Source organism: Bos indicus, chromosome 22 (assembly GCF_029378745.1).
Source record: "Bos indicus isolate NIAB-ARS_2022 breed Sahiwal x Tharparkar chromosome 22, NIAB-ARS_B.indTharparkar_mat_pri_1.0, whole genome shotgun sequence".
Taxonomy (NCBI): domain Eukaryota; kingdom Metazoa; phylum Chordata; class Mammalia; order Artiodactyla; family Bovidae; genus Bos; species Bos indicus.
Window position 1 is genome coordinate 23,323,349 of NC_091781.1, and position 21,682 is coordinate 23,345,030.

Sequence of the window (21,682 nt, forward strand, 5' to 3'; positions counted from 1 at the left end):
TTGCCTGGAGCTGATGGGGGAGGAAACCAGAGCACAAGAAACTGGCTGTCAAATTGGGCCTGGGGAAAATGTCATATTTCAGCAAAAATTTGAATTCAGTGGGAAAATCAAACTGGACACAGTTGTTCCTCATCCTAAGGTCCCTCCACCTCATTTATTTTTATAGGCATGATTCCTATCTCTTTTAGCCTTCTCGACAAGGTTATTCAGATTTCTTTGTTAGACTGCTCTACAGGTTGGTTACCTTTCTAAAAAAAAATTTTTTTTTTTTGCATATGATTTGGAATATTGGCATGCAGACGTATTTTGAAAAGGAGTTATTTTTGTCTGTCTTTCCACCCATTTAGCAGATTGGGTGGCTACTTCCACCTCATCTCCTGGGCTGTGTGCTTAGCTACTCAATCATGTCCGACTCTTTGTGACCCTGTGGACTGCAGTCCACCATGCTCCTCTGTCCATGGGATTTTTCCAGGCAAGAATACTGGAGTGGGTTGCCATGGCCTCCTCCAGGGGAATCTTCCCAACCCAGGGATTCCAGGCAGATTCTTTTCCAGCTGAGTCACCAGGGAAGCCCATGAATACTGCAGTGGGTAGACTATCCCTTCTCCAGGGGAATCTTCCTGATCCAGGAATTGAACTGGGGTCTTCTGCAATACAGGTGGATTCTTTACCAGCTGAGCTACCAGGGAAGCCCTTCCCTGAGCTGCTGGTCCAGAAATAACCAGACTCATGGCTTCTCTCAGGTCCTGGATCTGCGAGGATACTGAGGCTACTGCAGTTCCTGCCCAGAGCCAGTAGAAGACGCAGCCTGGCACCTCCTACCTCTCTCACATCACAGAGTCCTGTTAAGCCAGGCAACAGTTTGGCTGCTTTTTCACTTAAGCCTTAGCTACAGGGATATTGCAGCCTGGTCTCCAAAGAGTATTTTTAATATCTGAGCTTTCAGCTCCTACTGCCTGCTTCAGGGCCTACAGACTGGTGCCTCCCACTTTGCTCATCGCTTTTAGTTGTTCTTCTACTTCTGTTCCACTAAGAGGTGTCAGTCTCGAGTTTGCACACGCCACTGCTACATGTCCGAGGCACAGTGAGCATTTTGCTGGTCCATGTACTGGACTGTGTTGTTCACTAGTCTTCCCAGACAGAAGACAATATAAAACCACACTGAGTGGAGAACTGGAGAGTCTTACACACTCACTTGTACATGCAAACTTGTATCTTAGCACAATTACATGATCCAGAGCTTCAGCATAACTCTCCAGTTGTAAAGCCAGTGACGTTAATCTCTGAAGACCAAAGATCCAGTATGGATGTTTAACAAGGCTGAGCAATGCTGGAAAATTGGATTTATGTACAGTTTCTATCTGTCAACCACATTCACTTGTTCCACTATTAATGGCATTTGGTTATATAATTTTGGAAACAACTGGTAATTTTTCTCTTTCCATAGCAACAAGACCACACACCACATTAAAGTCAATATTAAGACACAATTTTCATTCATTTGCTTACCCGAGTTAACAGTGGTTCGCCATTTTTCAGCCACCTGTATGTAGGCTTGGGCCTTCCATTGGCTTTACATTCCCAGAAGACGTTTTCTTCAATGGCCACATGGATGTCATTTATTTTTTGACTCCAGTTCGGTTGAGCTATAGCAGTTCACAAAGCAAAGATGTACATTCAGTGCATGTTCAACTCATGTTTATCATATGCAATTAAGGGACAAAAAAGGGTTTATGATAAAATTAATTTTTCAGAGGTTATGTCAATTGCAAAGCTGGGTGGAAGTTCAGTGGGTACTTTTAGAATAAAACACCCCACCTCATGTCCAACTCTGAATGTCCTGTTTTTGCAGCCTATGTGGCTGTTTTTTCCATCACTAAAGGCAAAATGAGCAAAACTATCACGAGCCATAGGGTAAAATTAACTGCTCCTCCTCCCAAATATCTATTCCTCATTTTTTCCAAAAGAAATCTCCCACCACCACTCTGTTACTTTAAGCTGGGCTCATGTTTTCCTAGCTACCCACTGTATTTCCCTTCATTTGCATCTAGAGGTAATTATAGGATGAGGTTCATGCCAATGATAGGTGGTATGTGTGTGGAAGTGATGAGGGCAACCTCCAGGTTACTGACTTAAAGATACCAGCCCTGGATTCTCATTTTTCTTTCCCACTGATTAGAAGGTGACAAGTGAAATAGCCTTGGGCTCACAGATGAAGCTATGTAGGATGAAGATGCTGACCTTGAATGATCTTCTGGAATAAAGCAACCCCAGACCCACATGCCTATTTTTGGAGACATATGTATGAAGGAAAGAAACTTCTTCTTTAAGCCACTATATTTCTATGTGTCTCTCACACGCATCATATAAATAATTTCTGTGACTCCTTTCTCCTTCAAGACTGTCATCATTTTCTATTATTACCTTTTTTCATGTTGAAAGAATATTTTCTATTAGCATATGGCCTTACAATTCCAAATCTCTGAATGAGCCCTGGTTTACACCAAAACTTCTTAAGGAACTAGGTCCTGCCCTGCCTAACACAGGAATTCAAGACTGCACTCAATTCCCACACTGCTCAATGCCATACTCCAGGGGTCCCCGAACTCTCTGGGATCTAATGCCTGATGATTTGAGGGGGAGATGATAATAATAGAAATAAAGTGCATGATAAGTGTGATGCACTCAAATCCTCCTGAAACCATCCTCCCACCCTGGGACTGTGAAAAAATTGTCTTCCCTGAAACTCGTCCCTATTGCCAAAGAGGCTGGGGACTGCTGTACCACTCCCTCCTACCACCAAAATTGTGCCTCACCTCTCATGCTTCAAATAAAGTCCCATTTTCTCTCCTTGTTCTTAAGGGAAATAAAGACAATGCTAACCCACATTCCCTAAAAAGTCTTCATAATATCAAGCCTTCCCTAAAGCACGATTCATGCTATTGGTAAACTATAATGGCACATGTAATTAGGCAGAAAACCCTCAGCCCAAAGTGCAGAAGCAAAGAGTAGTCATTCTGGAATGTATCTTCACACTGTGCACTTGCGTGATGCCTACCAACTTGAACCCAATAGTTAGAACTGGTATTCATATTTAATTAGAAGATGCTACTCAATATTCTTAACATATCTCTTAGCTGACTTGACCTCAGTATCTTTATTCGATGAGGTTACCAATCATTCATAATTTAATTCAAAAGGAAATGACTAGTGTTGAGCTCAAGCTTATATTATCAATAATGAAAAAAAAAAAAAAAAAAAACTGGAAAAACAACTCACTTAACCAGCAGAGGTCCCTAGGTCCCTGAATAAATGCTACTTTCTCTTTTTATCCATCTATAAGCAAATCTCATGTTTTTCAAAGAGCAAAACACAATTTTACAAATCTTCTACTGATGGGGATGATGCATTGTTTCAAATGAGGGGAGGCGGAAAGGGTCAGCTTTCAAAACAAGTTATAACATCAAGAAGCATTAACTTGAATGCAGGGTTGTAACCTTTATCCTTGAAGGAGCTGCAAGTCTGCCATTGTTCTTTATCTTCCTGGTGCTTTGCAAAGGGAGCTCAAATGGTAGATACTACCTTTTCAGTTCTCTGTCTGGAGAATTTGATGTGCAACACTGATGAGGCTAATGGCAGTTGTGTGCCTAATTTCACATGCAACCTGCTGAATATTTACCCCCCCACAGGGTCTATGAAAACAAAGCAAACAAGAAAAACTATAGAAATCTGTGTGGAATATTAACGAAGCCAAACTTTTCAAAGAGAGTGAGGAAGAAAAATAAAATGGAAGGGCAAATGTAACTTATGAAGCAATGTCAAGTTGAAGTTCAAAAAGGAAACATCAAAACCACATGCAGAGACAGAGATTTCAATGTCATAGATTTCCTGTAACTCTTGGGCTTATTCATTGCTTTCTTTCAAAAACACAGAAAGAGCTGGAAACACAACCTTGCAATCTCAAAGAGGATAGGGAGAAGCGAAGGGAAGGGAGGGCCTTGAGAGGATTTTGAAAAGACCTTGCAAAGTTCTAACTAATTAAACCCTTCTGAGGGCTCATTCTCTCTTCCAACAGGGTTACAGAGGTTAAGGTGCTCAAGAACAAAGCTCAATGGCAGTGGTTTGTGCTGGTCAAGGAGAAATCAACAGCAAATTCAGTCTTTGTGAGACATCGTCAGATACTTGCCTTTTCTTTTTTAAAGTAAAATTAATGCTCAGAAACCAGATTTGAAGGACAAAAATCTACTCCTCCTGAAGTAAAATGAATTCATAGGAACCAAATTTGAAATGATTTAAACACATTCCTCTTGAAGTCAATATCTGGACAGGGGCCCACGGGAACTGAGAATGGAATACTGTATTATATATATGGCAAAGGATAAGATGATCTTTCTTTTAACATGCCAATTGCAGATCTACAGGGCAAAAACCCACACAGTGAAGGTTTCTCCTGCCACTCACTTAGATTAGATGAATCATATCTAAATGAGTGAGTTTTTTGTAATTGAATAGTTCTGTGCCTGATGGAAATTGTTTATATCTCTACATATCTCTTTGGGTCACTGAGTTCGAAGTCCTTGGATAACAAATGGTCCACTTTAGTGCATAAGAGAAAATATTGTTTCCTTTAACTTTTTTTTTGGATAATGTATGTGGGTCCGTGGTATTTATCACTTAATATCTAGGTTCTTTTGCAACACCATATCTAAAAAAATAGCTCCATGGAAGGCTTGAACAGATGGATTCAGCCCTATTATTTCAAAACGAAGTTTATGTCTAAATGCTTTTCGGGCATTATATATATGTAGATCCCAAATACTAAACAGAATTAATCATATTCACATATTAAAACAGAACCATCTGTTTTGGCCATTCATATTCTTTCAAGGTTTGAATAGAAGAATCTCTCCTCTAAAGCGAATCTTTAGTCTTGTTCTCAAGATACAAATTAAACTACAAGGTTAAATGATTGTGTTTTACTTGACTCTATGACACTGTTAATCTCTTGCATAAATGAACAAGCTCTTCATTCCAATCTTTTGTTCAACAACTGCCAGAAACAACCTAAGTCAATGCATAATCCAGCCACTGGAATCATGCAAGCATCTTGTCCAATAACAATTTATATTGCAGACAGATATAGTTTGACCTTAGTGGTCAAACAGTTCTCAGAGGTATCTGGTTCTCTGACTGTCCAAAACCAGAAATTTCTAATAGAAAGAAAAGCCATCAAGAGCCTTAGCCCTTAGGGGAAAAAAAAAGAAAAGATAAAATGGGGGAAAATAATTTAAATTGCTATTAGAATGATTACCTGTAGCCATTCAAAATTATTTCTGGTTGCTTACAGTCTTAGAGAAGATGAATCTATCTTAAGCTGTACTCAAAGATATTAAGGGTTTTTGGTATCAGTTCATTTGGGACAATTAGGCAGACTCTTGCTTGAGTGCAAAATTATCTCATCTTCTGTGTTCATTCTTTTGGTCATTCAATTCTTTAAGCCACTTTGTGAGACTGAATATTAGCTAGTGATCACACATATACAGCACATCTATGGGGAAATTAGTATACCATACTAAATAATACTTCTATATTCTGACCCTAGATATCCTCCCATACTATTTGTGGGGTCATGAAGTCCACAGTTTTGCCTTTAGAGCCAAAGGACCATAGCCCACAAGGTCTCGACATACAGCCATAGATGTAAATTGGAAGGAAAATAAAAAGAGCTCTTTTTGGCTCAATAATCAGGTGATTATAAGTCACTTCCTTAGAAAATAGGAAGTGAAAAACTCAGTTGTTCACCTGGATGTTTTCATTTATGACTTTGGCTGTAGAAAACAAGCAGATAAAGTATCTGAATGATTGATGACTTTTTTTCCCTTTTACCTATTTAATGAAAATGTCTTATTGGCAAGTCAAAGAACACAGAACAGGTCTAAAGGATCTCTGATTCTCACTCATTCTATCATCTTGGGTAAGTTATTTTATGTCTCTGGGTCTTTATTTTTAACTTGTAAAAATCAAAGAGTTGGCTCCAACAGATCCTTCCAGCTCAAACATTATACATTCATTGAAAAACAGTCTTGTTCACTGCTTGAATATTATATTCCCTATTTCCTCATGGTGAAAATGACTTTACTCTCTTAATACCTGTTACATTTAGGAGAAATTGTACAAAGGTATTAAATATCAGGAAATTTAGCTCATGTTTCATTCTTCTGAATGATGACTGTTATTCCACTGGTCTATTTGTGCAAAAAGGAATAATGAGGTGGAAAGATGAATAATTATCAAGTGAATTAAATCCATTTTATACCTCCCTCTCCTTTTTTCAAAGATAATTACTGTAGCATCCTCCTTCCACTGTGTCTTTGTAGACTGGTCATAATGCTTGATGTGACAGAAGTCTGCGAGCTTTCACGGGAAGCAGGAACACCTTTATTTGCAGTAATTTATTCTTAGGGTTCACTCTACCACCTGGAAACAACCTGCATAAGAGCAATGGCTTTTGCACTGTGGACTCAAACAAGTAGCATCAGCACAACCAGGAAACGTAATAGAAATGCAAATTCTCAGGTCCCACGCTAGCCCAACAAAATCAGAACTTCTGGGGAGTTCTGTATTTTAATAAAAATTTCAGTTTATTCTAACTGCACTCTAAAGCTTGAGAACTTCCAGCATGAAAGAACAGGCATAGCATCTGGAACCTATCTCTGCTTACTATGGGCTTCTCCGGTGGCTCAGATGGTAAGGAATCTGCCTGCAATGAAGGAGACTGGAGTTTGATCCCTGAGTCAGTAAGATCCCCTGGAGAAAGAGACGGCAACCCACTCCAGTACTCTTGCCTGGAGAATTCCATCGACAGAGGAGCCTGGCAGGCTACAGTCCATGGGGTCACAAAGAGTCGGACAGGACTGAGCAACTATCACTCACTCTGCTTACTATGTAGCTTCAATCAGTAACTTGAGTATCTCTTTGGGAAGCAGTTTCCATATTTAGAAAATGGCTAAGTGTAGGAATGACAAAAAAGTGTCTTACTGGTTCTAAGTCCAAAATATATGTCAAGTCTCCATTTATTTTCATTCTTTGCGTCCTAGCCACCATCATTTCTCACCTGGTTGGCTTTCTGACTGCTTATCCTGCTTTTACTCTTGGTTCCCTATAATGTAATCATCGCAGAACAACCAGAGTGATCTTCTAAAAGCATGAATACAACTGAGTCATTCTCCATTTATAATCTCACAGTGGTTTCCCATTATCAGAATAAAACCCAAACTCAGTGCCTGGCTTACAAAGTACTGCCTAATCTGCCACCCTCCTTTGTTTCCAAACCCTTTATCCTTTCTCACTAGGACTTAGCCACGCTGGCTTCCTTGATGCATCTCACACATGGTAAGTCGTCTTCTGCCTCAGGGCCTCTGCACTTCCTTACCTTCTGCCTGCAAAGCACTACCCCTTGAAAGCATGGCTCTTTTTCACTCTTTAGGTTTCAGTTCAGAAGTCACATCTTACACAAGTCTTCCCTGACTGCCTTATCTTATGAAGTCTTTCTTCTGTTCTTGAAAAGTGAAAGTGAAAGTTGCTAAGTTGAGTCCGACTCTTTGTGACCCCATGGACTACACAGTTCAGGGAACTCTCCAGGCCAGAATACTGGAGGAGGTAGCCTTTCCCTTCTCCAGGGAATCTTCCCAACACAGGGATCAAACTCAGGTCTCCCACATTACAGGTGGATTCTTAACCAGTTGAGCCACAAGGGAAACCCAAGAGTACTGGAGTAGGTAGCCTATCCCTTTTCCAGTGGGTCCTCCTGACCCAGGTATCAAACTGGGGTCTCCTGCATTGCAGGTGGATTCTTTACCAACCAAGCTATCAGGGAAGTCCTTCTTCTGCTCCTAGTTGCCTGCTATCATATCATCCTAACCACCTTCTTCATGACTCTTACCACCTTATGAAATTTTCTAGTTCATTTATTTGCATAATAGTGAATTGCTTGTTTGCTCCTAGTGAAAGAAAAGCTCCTTGAAGACAGGGATTTGTATTATAGTCCTAAGCGTCTAATACTCTGCCACCTCTGGTAGGCAATTAAAAAAAAATTATTTGAACAAATTAATAATATATTAAAGTCATTTTGGAAAATGTCAACATTTAAGCAAGAAAGATTTGTAGTAATGTACCCTTGAAAATATAATATCTACTTCAGTAAGTTTTTAATGCTGAAAAATACCTGAAAGAGCAGATTAAACCACACAGACAAGTACAGGCCATGGCACAAATAACTCGGGAAGATGGAGATGGGTAAAAATGTTCATGTTTGAACTAGCTTCAATTCTTCCCAAACACGAGTAGCACATGCTAAGCTAAAGACACAATCACAGTGGAAACACACCAGCCAGGAATACAGGCTCCTATGACCCTTACACAGGGAATGTAGGAGCAACGAAAACATGCTCAGCAGGCCTTTGGAGGAAGGTTAAATGGTTTCAGTGTGGGATCAGAAAAATTGCCATTTTGTCAGGCCAGAACAGAGGTGAGCACACCTGTCTGGTTTCTCAACTGAAGAGTGGATGAATGGGATGCAGCAACTTGGAACCAAAAAGGACAAGCAGGTCTCTAAGCTGAAACCCAAGGTTTATTGTCCCCAAGCACAGCACATCTTAACACTGTGAGACATTCTCTTGTCAACAAAGAGAGTATGTTCATGGATGAGTAACTGGGGCTACTTTCTCCCCTTTTGTGAAATATATATGGTGATTTTAATTATAACAACTCATTTGAATTGGAGATCTAGGCAGCTGGATATTGGGAACACTGTATTGAGAAAACCCAACAGAGACCAAAGGGAAAAAAAAAAAAAATGACAGCCAAGCACTTTTGCATAATTAAGCTCTCCTGTGACAATGAAAACAACTCGATAATTTCCGTGTCACCGATATGCTAGTTGAGGGAAAATAAAAGGATAAAAAAGATGCAACAGCCCACCATCATGAAGTCAACTGATCTGACAAGCTTCTAACACCTAGGGTGGTTGACAACGGAGAAAAAGCTGAGTTATCTTCAGAAAGCAGGCACATTTCATTTAGCTTTTTTTCCCATGGATGAATGCAGATAACTTCATTTAAAAGGGAAACACTGTTAGCATCAGATTTTCATCTCCAAGGCTGGGTCCCGGAAAACCTTTCATTGTTTCTCCAGAAGGTTATTGATGAGGTTGATTCTCCAGAAGACTAACTCTGGAATCTTCTGTTTCCAGTGTAGGAAACTTATGACCTACTAGAAAGCACTATGCCAACTCCTGGTGACAGAATACTTCCTACGTTTTTAATATACTGAAAAACAGATATTTCACTTCAAAGAAAACCATGAAAGTGAAAAATTACTTCGATCAATTAACTGAGCAACACAACTAACATTTAGGGATCACAACTACTTAATGGAAAAATCAATCTAACTAATTGAAAAAGGAAAACACTGGCCATTTACCTGAACATTTTCAGGTTGTTCCTACTTGATGCAGGAGAGATGATTATTATACTGAAGAGAAAAATGTACTCTTGAGTGTCCCTTGGACTGCAAGGAAATCCAACCAGTCCATTCTAAAGGAGATCAGCCCTGCGTGTTCTTTGGAAGGAATGAAGCTAAAGCTGAAACTCCAGTATTTTGGCCACCTCATGTGCAGAGTTGACTCATTGGAAAAGACTCTGATGCTGGGATGGATTGGGGGCAGGAGGAAAAGGGGATGACAGAGGATGAGATGGCTGGATGGCATCACCGATTCGATGGACGTGAGTTTGAGTGAACTCCGGGAGATGGTGATGGACAGGGAGGCCTGGCGTGCTGCGGTTCATGGGGTCGCAAAGAGTCGGACACGACTGAGTGACCGGACTGAACTGAACTGAAACACTTAAGACAGTGATTGCATCTCACTGAACAAATCGGTAACGTTCAGTCTTAAGTTTTTCTAGCAATGAACTGTGATGTCTTCTGCTTTTCAACCAATCAAATAAGGTGTCAACCATCATAGTTTATGAAAGAGCAAAGATCAAGCATCAGATCTGTCGTTTGGCATGGGCAGAGTTGATCATTTAGTATTGTTGAAGGAAGATGGGTGATTTTTAAAAGGTGCATATTTATTTAAACAATTGGTGCTCAAGTTATCACGTGAAGGACTGGCTAACATCATGTGCATTCATTATCCCTTGGGCAACGCCACAGGTATGAGTCCAAAATGCCAGATGGGAAGGTTGCTGAAGGCTAGCTGATATTCAAAAGCTCCATCCAGTTTCTAATCATGCTTCTAAAAAATCTTACATGACTACTGAACAAAATCTTTTCCCCATATCTGAAATCCAAAATACTCTGGAAGAAGACCCGATGAAATAAATAGACTTTTGTGGTATCAGTTGTTGAAAGACATCAGAAGGTTTAAAGTCTTTGCTACAACTTGCCCCTAAAGAACTGCTCTTATCCCTTTAATACACATTGTTGTTCACCTAAGCCATTCTTAAATAATTATCAATCTATAATATTTATTTTCAACACCGCATGGGATTCAGGCATGTTCCAACTTGGGAGAACTCAGTTTGATTTCAAAATGCCTATCAAATGAAATCCCTTTCTGGATTCCAAAATGATACCCTAACTGGGTTTCCAAGACAGGCTCAATGGATGACCACGTGCTAGAAGCTTTACATTTGTGTTCTGTTTGGATCAATGCCGATGATTTGATTGGAATAGGAACAGCTGCACAGAAAGAGTCTATGGGGTGAGAGAGATTTGTCATGCTCCACTCTGATAAGAACTAAATTTGGACAGCATGCATTTTGAAATGTTCATGGTACCACATTAAATCGCTACCAAATAGGAGCAATTACCAAGGATTAACACGAGCTCCAAGTCAAAATTTGAATGAAGAAAAGCGGAGAGCTTTAGAAATAAATAAATAAATCAGGAGGAGGGATAACAAAACTTTTCCCTTGTCAGGTTTACAGCTTGATGGCAGCAGGAAAATTAGGTCCCTAGTGAATGTGTTCACACTAATATGCATCCCTCAACACATCAGCCTGTATCTTCCCCTCTGCTGTCTCCACACCACTGCCCCCAACCTCCCCTTCCCCACCCAGAACAACCCAGGGGATGATAATTAGGCAGCAAACAGGGTTTTACACAATGGTATTTTGAACAATCCTTCTGAAAAACCTTGAATGCAAATCTCCTAGTTTATGGGTTTTAATACCAAGAATGTCAACAAATGATAAACTGGAATCACTACCTTACCATAGAAAGTCAACTGTCCTTTTGCTACGTTTTTCCCTCTTGAATTCTCAGCCACACATTCATACAAGCCAGCATCCTCCTGCTGAAAATTGGGGATTTCAAGAATCCCATTTGACTTGTGTCTTCTGGCTTTGGTTGCTATCGGCTTTCCATCAGCTCTTCTCCAGATAATAGTTGGTACTGGACTGGTGGCAAGAAAAAAAGGGAGTGAATCATGTTAGAGAAACTTCCTTTTATTTGAATCTATGCTCTTTACAATTCCTTCCTTCTTGGTTCCAAACATTATATAGCTGGCACTAGACAGTGTTCCCCAAAAGTCATTTATTCATGTATCACTATTATAATTTCAGTGATACTCACATCTCTAGTACTATTATGTATTCTGTGTTTTCTTTAGGGATTGAACCCAGGTCTCCCACATTGCAGGCAGATTCTTTACCAGCTGAGCCACCAGGGAAGCCCTTAAAATCAAATAACCTTTCTTACCCTTAAAGAAGGTATTCCATATAATATACAATATTACCAACGAAATAAAAACAGATTTTTATACGCTTGTTACATTTTTTCCAGTGCATCTGTTTAAGATCATAAATACAAAAATTTTTAAAAGTCCATGCACAAATGTGGAGAATTAAAAATGCCTTCCACTAAGATGTGGTCCAGAACCCCTTCTGCTTGAACCAGGTAGCTACTATGACTTAAAATAAGACAGAAGTGATGTGGTGTCAGTTTCAAGGCTCAGTGGATACGAAACTGGCAGCTTCACTTTTTGCCTCTTGGAACACCCTGTGTGGGCCCTTACCAACTTCTAGCAGTCCATTAGGAGGGTGGTTTGGGGAAAGTTATCTTAAAATAGCGAGATAAGGAAAGAGGCAACCTGTGGGGACTTTAAGTACTCTCAAGGCATCTATCATCCTGCAGCTGAAACTGTTAGAATGCATCTTAAATTGTAAGGGCATTACTGAATCTGCAGATCAATGGTTTAGCGAGCTAACCACAGCTTCTGAGTTGCGGCTTCCTAGCAGGGGATACAATTATTTATCTATTTATTTTTCACAAAGGCACACACAGACAAGAAACTAGACTAAAAACCTGCTAATCTTCTCTGGGAAACCTGAGATGGTATTTTAAAAATTAGAGCCATCAACTCGACTATACTTGTTTTAGAGGAATTTAAGTTCATTAGGCAGAAACTAACTCAAAATATGGGAAGGGCTCTATCAAAAGTACATTATGGGTATCTTTACATGTGATGAGACAGTTAAAACGTGCCAGTACAAATAACTGTTCTTAGACAGTCTTTCTGCTCTTAAGTGGGCCGTGATGATGTGTTTCCGCAGCTGCATGTGTGTATCCAAACACTTCTGTGTAGACTGGAGGAGCCCAATTTGGGTCCTTTGTCTTCATTCTAGTGCCATTCAAGTAGTGTGAATGGAGTTTAATTCATACTCCCTTTGAAAGTGGGAACAACATAAATTTTGCTGTTTTTCTCCATAGATTTTTCGAGGTGTCACCTTGCAGAACTCTCCAAACACATTCCTATACCATCTAGTTACGTTCTTTCATCTTTTCTTTGCATTAAGCTTCATATATATATATATATATATATATAAATGGGCTCCCCTGGTGGCTGAGTGGTAAAGAATCTGCCTTGCAATGTAGGAGATACAGGAGATGTGGGTTCGATCCCTGGGTCTTGAAGATCTCCTAGAGGAGGGCATGGCAACCCACTCCCGTATTCTTGCCTGGAGAATCCCATGGACAGAGAAGTCTGGCAGGCTATAGTCCATGGGGTCACAAAGAGTCAGACATGATCGAAGCATCTGAGCATATATAAAATAAAAAATGGGACCATCTTTGACTGTTTAGCAATCTACTTTTAGTCTCTTAGTGATAAATAATGGGCATTTTCCAGGTCTTACATGTTGTTTTACAAGCTGACTTTTAATGTCAGTACAGTGTTCAATCCTATAGCTATGTCATAATGTATTTAATGGAGTAAGTTTTCAGAAAATAAAGAATGAGCGCTGTATTTTTTGGCCCCCAAGTAAAGATACTACTGTAGAGTATACTGTCCTGACTTGAAAACAGGAAAAGCAAAAGAATCCTTTCTTTAGAACTAAAAATAAAATTGAAAAAAAAAAAAGGAACAACTTTCTTGCATGGTTGCTGTGAAATAAAAAATGATGTGAATATAGATTACTTGCTAAAACAGAAGCTGAGCAAAAGTTAGTGTCCCTGCCTTAACCCACATCTGGGCCCAGGAAAAGGGTGAGGAGTTGGCAATGGGTTAGCTGGATAAATGAGGTTGGCTACAGAGATTCACAGGCATCATTAAAGTGCACCAATGACTAAAAATTCTTATTTCAGGTGAAAGTTTTTATCACTGATGCCAAACCTTTTCTGCAAGGTTACTGGGAAAATCTTAACTGATCTATTTTTCATTTTCTTTATGCTCTCTGACAGACACTCTAGGGATAATTTAACTGGTTCCCAAGTAGGCTTAACTGAGAAAACTCCACAGATTGAATAATAAAGTTGTGAATAATTTTGAGATGACTCTGTAAAACAGAGACTCCTTAGAGAATATCAGGTCTTGCCAACCTCTAGCCAAAGTAGAAAGAAGATGCTATTGCTTATATACGGAATCTAAAATACGACACAAATGAACTTATCCGAGAGACCCTCGGGTTGCAAGCAGATCAAACCAGACAGTTGTAAAGGAAATCAGTCCTGAATAATTATTGAAAGGACTGATGCTGAAGCTGAAGCTCCAATACTTGGGCCACCTGATGCAAAAACTGACTGACTCACTGGAAAAGACCCTGATGCTGGGAAAGATTGAAGGCAGGAGGAGAAGGGGACGACAGAGGATGAGATGATTGGACGGCATCACCGACTTGACGGACCTGAGTGTGAACAAGCTCCGGGAGTTGGTGATGGACAGTGAAGCCTGGTGTGCTGCAGTCCGTGGGGTTGCAAAGAGTCAGAATTGACTGAGTGACTGAAGTTAACGGATGTAACAGAAACACACTCACAAAGATAGAGAACGGTTTTATGGTTGACAAGGGGGAGGGAGTTGGGGGAGGTGTGGATTGAAAGCTTGGGATTAGCAGATGCAAATTATTATACAGAGAATGAATAAACAACAAGGTACTACTGTATATCACAGGGAACTGTATTCAATATCCAGTGATAAACCATAATGGAAAATAACATGAAAAAGAATGTATATATGTATCAATGAATCACTCTGCTATAGGGCAAAAATTAACACAACATTGTAAATCAAATATACTTCAATATAAAATAAAATTTAACAAAAAACTAGAAAGAAGAGACTTTCAATTTAAAAAGAAATAGAAGAAAAATTTGATGCACACTCTGTAAGCTGGGACCCAAATGAAATTCTACCTTTTTCCAAACAGTCAACTTCACTGTACCTCAGATGAAGGCCACTGTTTTCCTGTCATTCTGGGTCAGACAACATGCACATTACAGGTTATCGTAACAGAATGAAACACTTTCAGAACTGCCTATTCTCCTCCCCTCTGTGGCCGTGTCCATAGGGGCAGCTAACTCCTCGCACGCCATGCCACCTCCCTTCTCCGTGATGACAGGACAGAATCAAAGAGGCACACACAGGATCACAGTGAGAGAGGCTTGGCTTGCTTTTCAGTTACTTCATAAACCATTACTGTGAACAGTGCAAAGAATTTTCTTGACTTGCCCAAGCTGGAGGGAGGACAATGGAGGAGAGAAACCAGAACTTACTTTCCTAACGCAAAGCATTCCAGCTTCACCGTTGTTCCCTTTGCGGTCGGGACCGTTTCTGGAAACTGCACTTCTATTTTTGGTTCATATTCGCCCATCACCCCTGTGAATAAACAAAGGAACTAAGCCTTGGAGATTCTTTTAAGACATACACAAGTGTTTTTGTGTTAATGTAGGATGTTCCTATACATCATTGTGTGTGTAATTAACCCCTTCACTTAAAGAGGCTCCTATCTCCAACAGCCATGAATCATGGCTTCTTTCCCAGTTACTGCTGGAGGAAATGTGTATTCCAGCACCACACCATCTGCCTAGGATTAAATTCTCCATGTGGACAACTCTGCTTCTCAAAAACACTTTGTTAAAAATGTAGTCATGGAAGAAAAAAGGCGGGGGGTGGTTAAGTCCTAGTCACCATTAATACCACATTATTATTTTTTTTGGAAACATACTGCAGAAAATTTAAAATATGTTAAAAAATATGTGCATGCTTTAGTTGGGTCTCTGTAAAGAACATTTCTGAGTAATTAGTTTATAACCACAGATTATCTTTCACTTTTGAAGGCCAATCTGAATGAGTCATAAATTGGTATATGCAAGGTAACACAAAATTCATATATTTTTATTATATCCTGAAATAATGATAAAAGAATAATAGGTAGTAAATATAGGAAATAGCCTGTAAGTGATACCCATCTTGCCAACGGTAGTTTTACCCTAAAGATCCTATTTTCTTACTTTCCAATATATCAAAAAATTACTGTACAATCATAGCCAAGGTGTCAAAGCCTAACAAATTAAGTCCATGCTTTATAACTAAATGCTTATGAATTATTTCTCATCAGTCATTCTTAATGCTGTCTACCACTACTCTAGTTGTTTTGATACATTCATTTCTGTTCAATTTCTAGTCATTTTCTATGGCCTCTGATTCAACTGTGGCAATATAAAGTTTAAAATTATCTAGCTCACTAAAACATGATAGGATCCTCCATTTCATCTCTTCTTTAGGTTTCCTACAGTTAGAGAAAAAAAAGATCAAAGGATTCAGATGAAAAGGTTCAAAGTAAGGTATGGATGGGGACAGGAACAATGGCTCAGAGAAACAATTCTATGTGTTTTGCAGAGGTGACCCTCTTTATCTGCAGCTTCATAGCCTGAGAAGCAGCAAGGGAATGTCTTCAATGTGCAAAAAAGAAAAAATCAACCCCTTGAGTCAGATGATCTAATAGCCTTGCTAGATTTGTTGGGACGTATGTCATCAGACCTGGAGAAAGAAAAGGCAACCCACTCCAGTATTCTTGCCTGGAGAATCCCATGGACGGAGAAGCCTGGTAGGCTACAGTCCATGGTGTCTCAGAGTCAGACACGACTAAGTGACTTCACTTTGTGCAAAGTTGAACATCGTCATTTTGTTATTTTCTTTTCATAGACTGACAGAGAGGATTGGCTATGGAAGGCATCTTTGAGATCATTTGGTTCAGCAATTTCTTTTAATAGAATTTTTTTTGGCCATGCCACATAGCATGTGGGATTTTTAGTTCCCTGACCAGGGATAGAAACTGTACCCCCTGCATTAGAAGCATGGAGTCTTAACCACTGGACAACCAGTGAAGTCCCAGTTCAGGATTCTCAATATTGGCATTCACAGATGTACACTTTTCTGAAGAAAGGACCTATACCTAGCAACAACCTGTTCTAAAAAGAATCTTAAACCCTCCACCAAAATGGAAATCACAGTTCTAGTCTGTCTCTGTCTTTTACAAGCAAGCCTGTAATCCCAAAAGGGTTAAACAGTTTGTCTTAAGTTTCACAACACACCAGCATTCAAGGTTGCAAGCCTGGTCCCTGATTTCTGGTCTAAATCTTTTCCTATGGCCTCTCACCACTTCGGGAGTAACACTCCCAAACTAAATTCAAATATACTAAATCCATGTGTGACACCCTCAGATACAAAACCATTCCTCTCTTTGTGGCCAGTCTATTGAGTCCTTTTGCCTTTCCTAGAGCATGTGCCACACAGCTGGACCATAAAGAGACAGTGCTTACTAACACCTGCATTCACACACTTCTGCTGAACTTGCTAACAAACAGCCCATACAAGTGACTCATCATCCCATAAATATCAGTAGTATGACTCTGAGTGCAGGAGCAAGCTAACACCTTTGAGTGCTGTGTGTGTGGCTGTATACTCTAAAAGCAGTGTTAATTAAAAAACAACTGCCTTGAGAGGAAGAGGTTCTTTTTTTTTTTTTTCATCTCTCTCTCTCTCTTTTTTGGTTGCACAGGCTTTCTCTAGTTGTCTGAGTGGAGGCTACTCTGTGCTGTGGTGTGTGCGATTCTCACTGAGGCATCCTCTGCTGCGGAACATGGACTCTAGGCGCATGGGCTTCAGTGGCTGCAGCACACGGCTCAGTAGTTTTGGTCCGTGGGCTCTAGCGCTTGGGTTCAGTAGTTGTGGTGCACAGGCTTAGTTGCTCCGTGGCATGTGGAATCTTTCTGGACCAAGGATCGAAACTGTATCTCCTGCACTGGCAGGCAGATTCTGATCTAGAGTGCCACAAGAGAACTCCAAGAGAAAAGGTCTTTTGTCCTCCCAGGATATCACAACAACTTCCACTGCAGTGCCTCATGCACGGAAGGGAGATGAGATGATAAAGTGAAAATATGGGGGTCAAGGCTGTGTCAGCCATGATCAGGTTTTCCTAGTCCCCTTGTTCTATAAACACTACACACAAACCTGGTTTCCATAATCCAGCTATGAAAGATACACCAAGGATAAAAACTATCTCACACAGTTTTGTCCTAAGCAATTGAAACATCACTACTTAGTGTCTGAGGCCCCCTGAACTATTATATTAACTGCTTATCCTAAAATCTCACCCATTATGGCTTAGACTCAAAGTCCTCTCCTTCAGCATCCTGTACCCTTTCCTCAGCACGCTCTATGCTCTAGCCCACAGAAGTCTGTAAATGACCAAAAAGTATCAAACCTTTTTGCCTCAGCTCTCACGGTCTCCTATGACTTCTTTTTAAAAACATATAATGTAATGATTTTTAATAAATGGACTGAGTTGGGCAATCATCACCATAACTCAATTTACAACACTTCCATCCCTCAAATAATATCCCTCATGCCTATTTACAGTTAATTCCCAGAAGCAGTCCCAGCCTCAGGCAACCACTAATTTGTTTTGTCTATAGATTTACCTTTTCTGGACATTACATATAAATGAAATCATATAACATATGGTCTTTTGCATTTGGCTTCTTTTACTTGGCATAATGTTATCAAAGTTCATCCCTGGTGTGGCTTGTATCAATGATTCCTTCTTTTTTACGCCTGTATAATATTCCACTGTACAGAAGAAAAATATTTTAATCATCTGTTCACCAGCTGTATTAGTTTCCTAGGACTGTCCTTGGAAAGAGACACAGACTAAGTGACTTCAAGCAAAATAGATTCACTCTCTCACAATTCTGAAGATTAGAGGTCGACAGGGCTGTGCTGTCTTTGAGACCATGGAGTATCCTTCCTTGCCTCGTCCTGGCTTGTGGTGCTGATCATCAATATTCAGGGTGTTTCATGGCTTGCGGCTCTGACAGTGCAACCTCTGATTTGTATGATGTTCTCTCCATGGGTCTTCCCACTGTTTTCTTATAAAGACATCAGTCATATCGGGTTAAAGATTTACCCAATCCCAAAATGATCTCATCTAACTAATTTATTTCCTAATAAGGTTGTATTCTTAGGTACTGGAGGTTAGTATTTCAACATATAATATCTTTTGGGGGCACATAATTCAACCCAAGTTACCAGTTGATGGTCATTTAGGTTGCTTCTTCTTTGGCTATGGCATGGTTTGGGAATGGCATGGTTTTCACTGCTGTTTAATGAATAATGTTACCATGAACGTTCACATGCAAGTGTTTCTACGGACACTTTTATATGTTTTCATTTTTCTTTTGTTCCCCATGACTTTTACATGGATGACTTTTGCTTCAAGTCTCAGCTCAAAAGACTCCCCCTTTGAGAAGTGTTTCTGATCACATTATCTAAAATAGGTGCCTGCTGTCACTCTCTGTGAATATCTTCTTTCCTTTATGTTAATTATCATATGTATTTCTCATGTTTAGTTCTGTCTTCCATACAGATTGTAAACCCCATGATATCAAGTAATATGTCTGTCTGTTTCACGCTAGCTTTTGTCTTCGTCTCCACACTTAGTAAGTGCTCAGTAAGAAAACCAACATAAAACATTTTACAAATAAACTTCTGGGCACTCTCAAATAGCACTGCTGTTTTCTATCATGTTTATAGCTATTTATACACTTGCCATGTCTTCTGTTGTACTTTCACTTCTTTGAGGAATGGAAGTACTTGTGATTTTTTCTGTTCCTCGCAAATCTCAGCTCAGTTCAAGGCATATGGGGGGAAAAAAAAACAAACTGTAATAGGTAGGGATTTGTGAAAGGGAGTAAGATGGGGCAATGTGGCCCTTTATACTGGGACACATAATAGTCATTAAGAAAAACATTTAAGTCTTCTCGGGCATGGAAGTTGTTTTTAAGCATTATCATGGCGATTGGTCAAGTTCACTCACTTCAGACTATGTTTTTCTAAAATGTGAGAAAACATAATCTGTGCAGGTTGTTTATGTGGTCACATGGAGTGATTTCTGGGTGAATACACAGTGATCTCTATTTACGGCTACAGGAGCTGAGTAACAGTGTTCTCAGTAATGATGAAGATGGTACTTCATTTACGGCAGTGGTTGCAGGACACAGTGTTGGGATCAGAGATGGGGTGGCACGGATTCACTGCTATTTAAACATTTTTAGTTGTATATAAAGACTGTCCTCGCATTTAAGGCATAACAAAATGAAAGAAGCCATTCTCTTCAACTACATTATGAACGTTTTTTGGAACACCTGTGCAGTGTTCCATTTAATTTGCTTACATCTGGTACACGTTACATTTTTATTTGACTATTTCTTTCATTTTAAAACTATTTTGGCCCTTTGCTACTCTCAATTTAAAAAGCTGTTGCCTTTTATATCTTTTAAGAAACACAAGGTCCCTTAAAACAGGAGTGCATTTTTTTCTAGTCATTCCTCTGACCACCTGCACATTTTTGAACTTAATTGGCCTACAGCTGCTCTGGTGATTTATAGAATAATTAGGCAAAAAGTGATGCCATTGATGGAACTGCTTCAGAATCCTTTTTCTATCTTCAAACTATCTGGAAAGGTGGGAAGATAGAAAGGTCTAGGTGCGTCTACATAACCAAGGTAAAGCTGAAGCTAAAGTGCATACAATGTTGTCAGGATCAACCAGGTCATATAATCTCAGCAATATTTCCTTTCTCCTGACTGAAAATATATATTGGATTGTCCAAAAAATTGTTCAGATTTTTCCCATAATATCTTATAGAAAAACCCAAAAATGTTTTGGCCAATCTAATACATTGGAGAAAACTCTTGCTTTCAATTCTAAATAGAGGCATCTATATCTACAATCTTAAACATAAGGTGAAAAAGGTTTTAATTTATTAAGATGCATTGTCAATGTTTTCTATTCATGGGAGTAAGAACTATGCCACCACCACAACAGTGAAAGCTATGTCCCTTGAAATTTGATACATGGAAGTCTTTAGGAGGTAGGGGCTTAGCTGTATTTACATTCTAATGAATTCAATAAACATTCATTTAACACCAACCATAACCACGGGGGCACAATGTGCAAATCACAAACCTGATTATTATCTTCATGACATTTGTAGTTACCCTTTTCCAAAGCCTTGCATAGTAATGTGGCAAATGCAGGCAACAATTAATTGTTTATGGAATGTATGTGCATGTATATGCTAAGTCACTTCATTTGTGTCTGATTCTTTGTGACCCAATGGATTGTATAGCCTGCCAGGCCCCACTGTCCATGGAATTCTCTAGGCAAGACTACTGGGGTGGGTTGCCACGTTCTCCTCTAGGGGATATTCCCGACCCAGGGATGGAACCCAGGAGTCAGCTCTTATGTCTCCTGCATTGGCAGCTGGGTTCTTTACCACTAGCGTCACCTGGCTCAGACAGTTTATGGAATCAGTTCAGTCAGTTCAGTCGCTTAGTCGTGCCCAACTCTTTGTAACCGTATGGATTGCGGTATGCCAGGCTTTCCCGTCCATCACCAACTCCAGGAGCTTGCTCAAACTCATGTCCATCGAGTCAGTGATGCCAATCAACCATGTCAACCTCTGTCGTCCCCTTCTCCTCCTGCCTTTCCCAGCATCAGGGTCTCTTCTAATGAGTCAGTTCTTCACATCAGGTGGCCAAAGTATTGGAGCTTCAGCTTCAGCATCAGTCCTTCCAATGAATGTTTAGGATTTCCTTTAGGGTTGCCTAGTTTGATCTTCTTCTATGGTTTATGCAATAACCATGATTATTTTCTAAGGAAGGCATGCTACAAATTTCTAGGTGTTTTTTCCAAAACCAGTGTTCTCAAACTTTATATCACCTGGAGGATATGAGTGTCTGAATTAGTAAGCTGATACGGGCCTGAGAACGTTCATTTCTCACAAGTTCCCGGCTGATGCTGATGCTGCCTTCCAGGGAACTTCCGTAGCAACCATGACGGGTT

At 39.8% G+C, this 21,682-nt stretch overlaps 1 protein-coding gene across 7 annotated transcripts in view; it reads right to left on the reverse strand.

Moving 5' to 3' along the window:
* Window positions 1-21,682, reverse strand: part of CNTN4 (contactin 4) — a 1,025,129-nt gene that overhangs the window by 181,447 nt on the left and 822,000 nt on the right. For all 7 annotated transcript variants that reach the window (XM_070776310.1, XM_019985102.2, XM_070776305.1 and 4 more), the window contains 3 exons: window positions 15,049-15,151; window positions 11,275-11,459; window positions 1,510-1,646 (listed from right to left, as the gene is read on the reverse strand). In XM_070776310.1, the coding sequence (XP_070632411.1) occupies window positions 1,510-1,646; window positions 11,275-11,459; window positions 15,049-15,151 (425 nt within the window). The remainder of the gene's footprint in view (window positions 1-1,509; window positions 1,647-11,274; window positions 11,460-15,048; window positions 15,152-21,682) is intronic.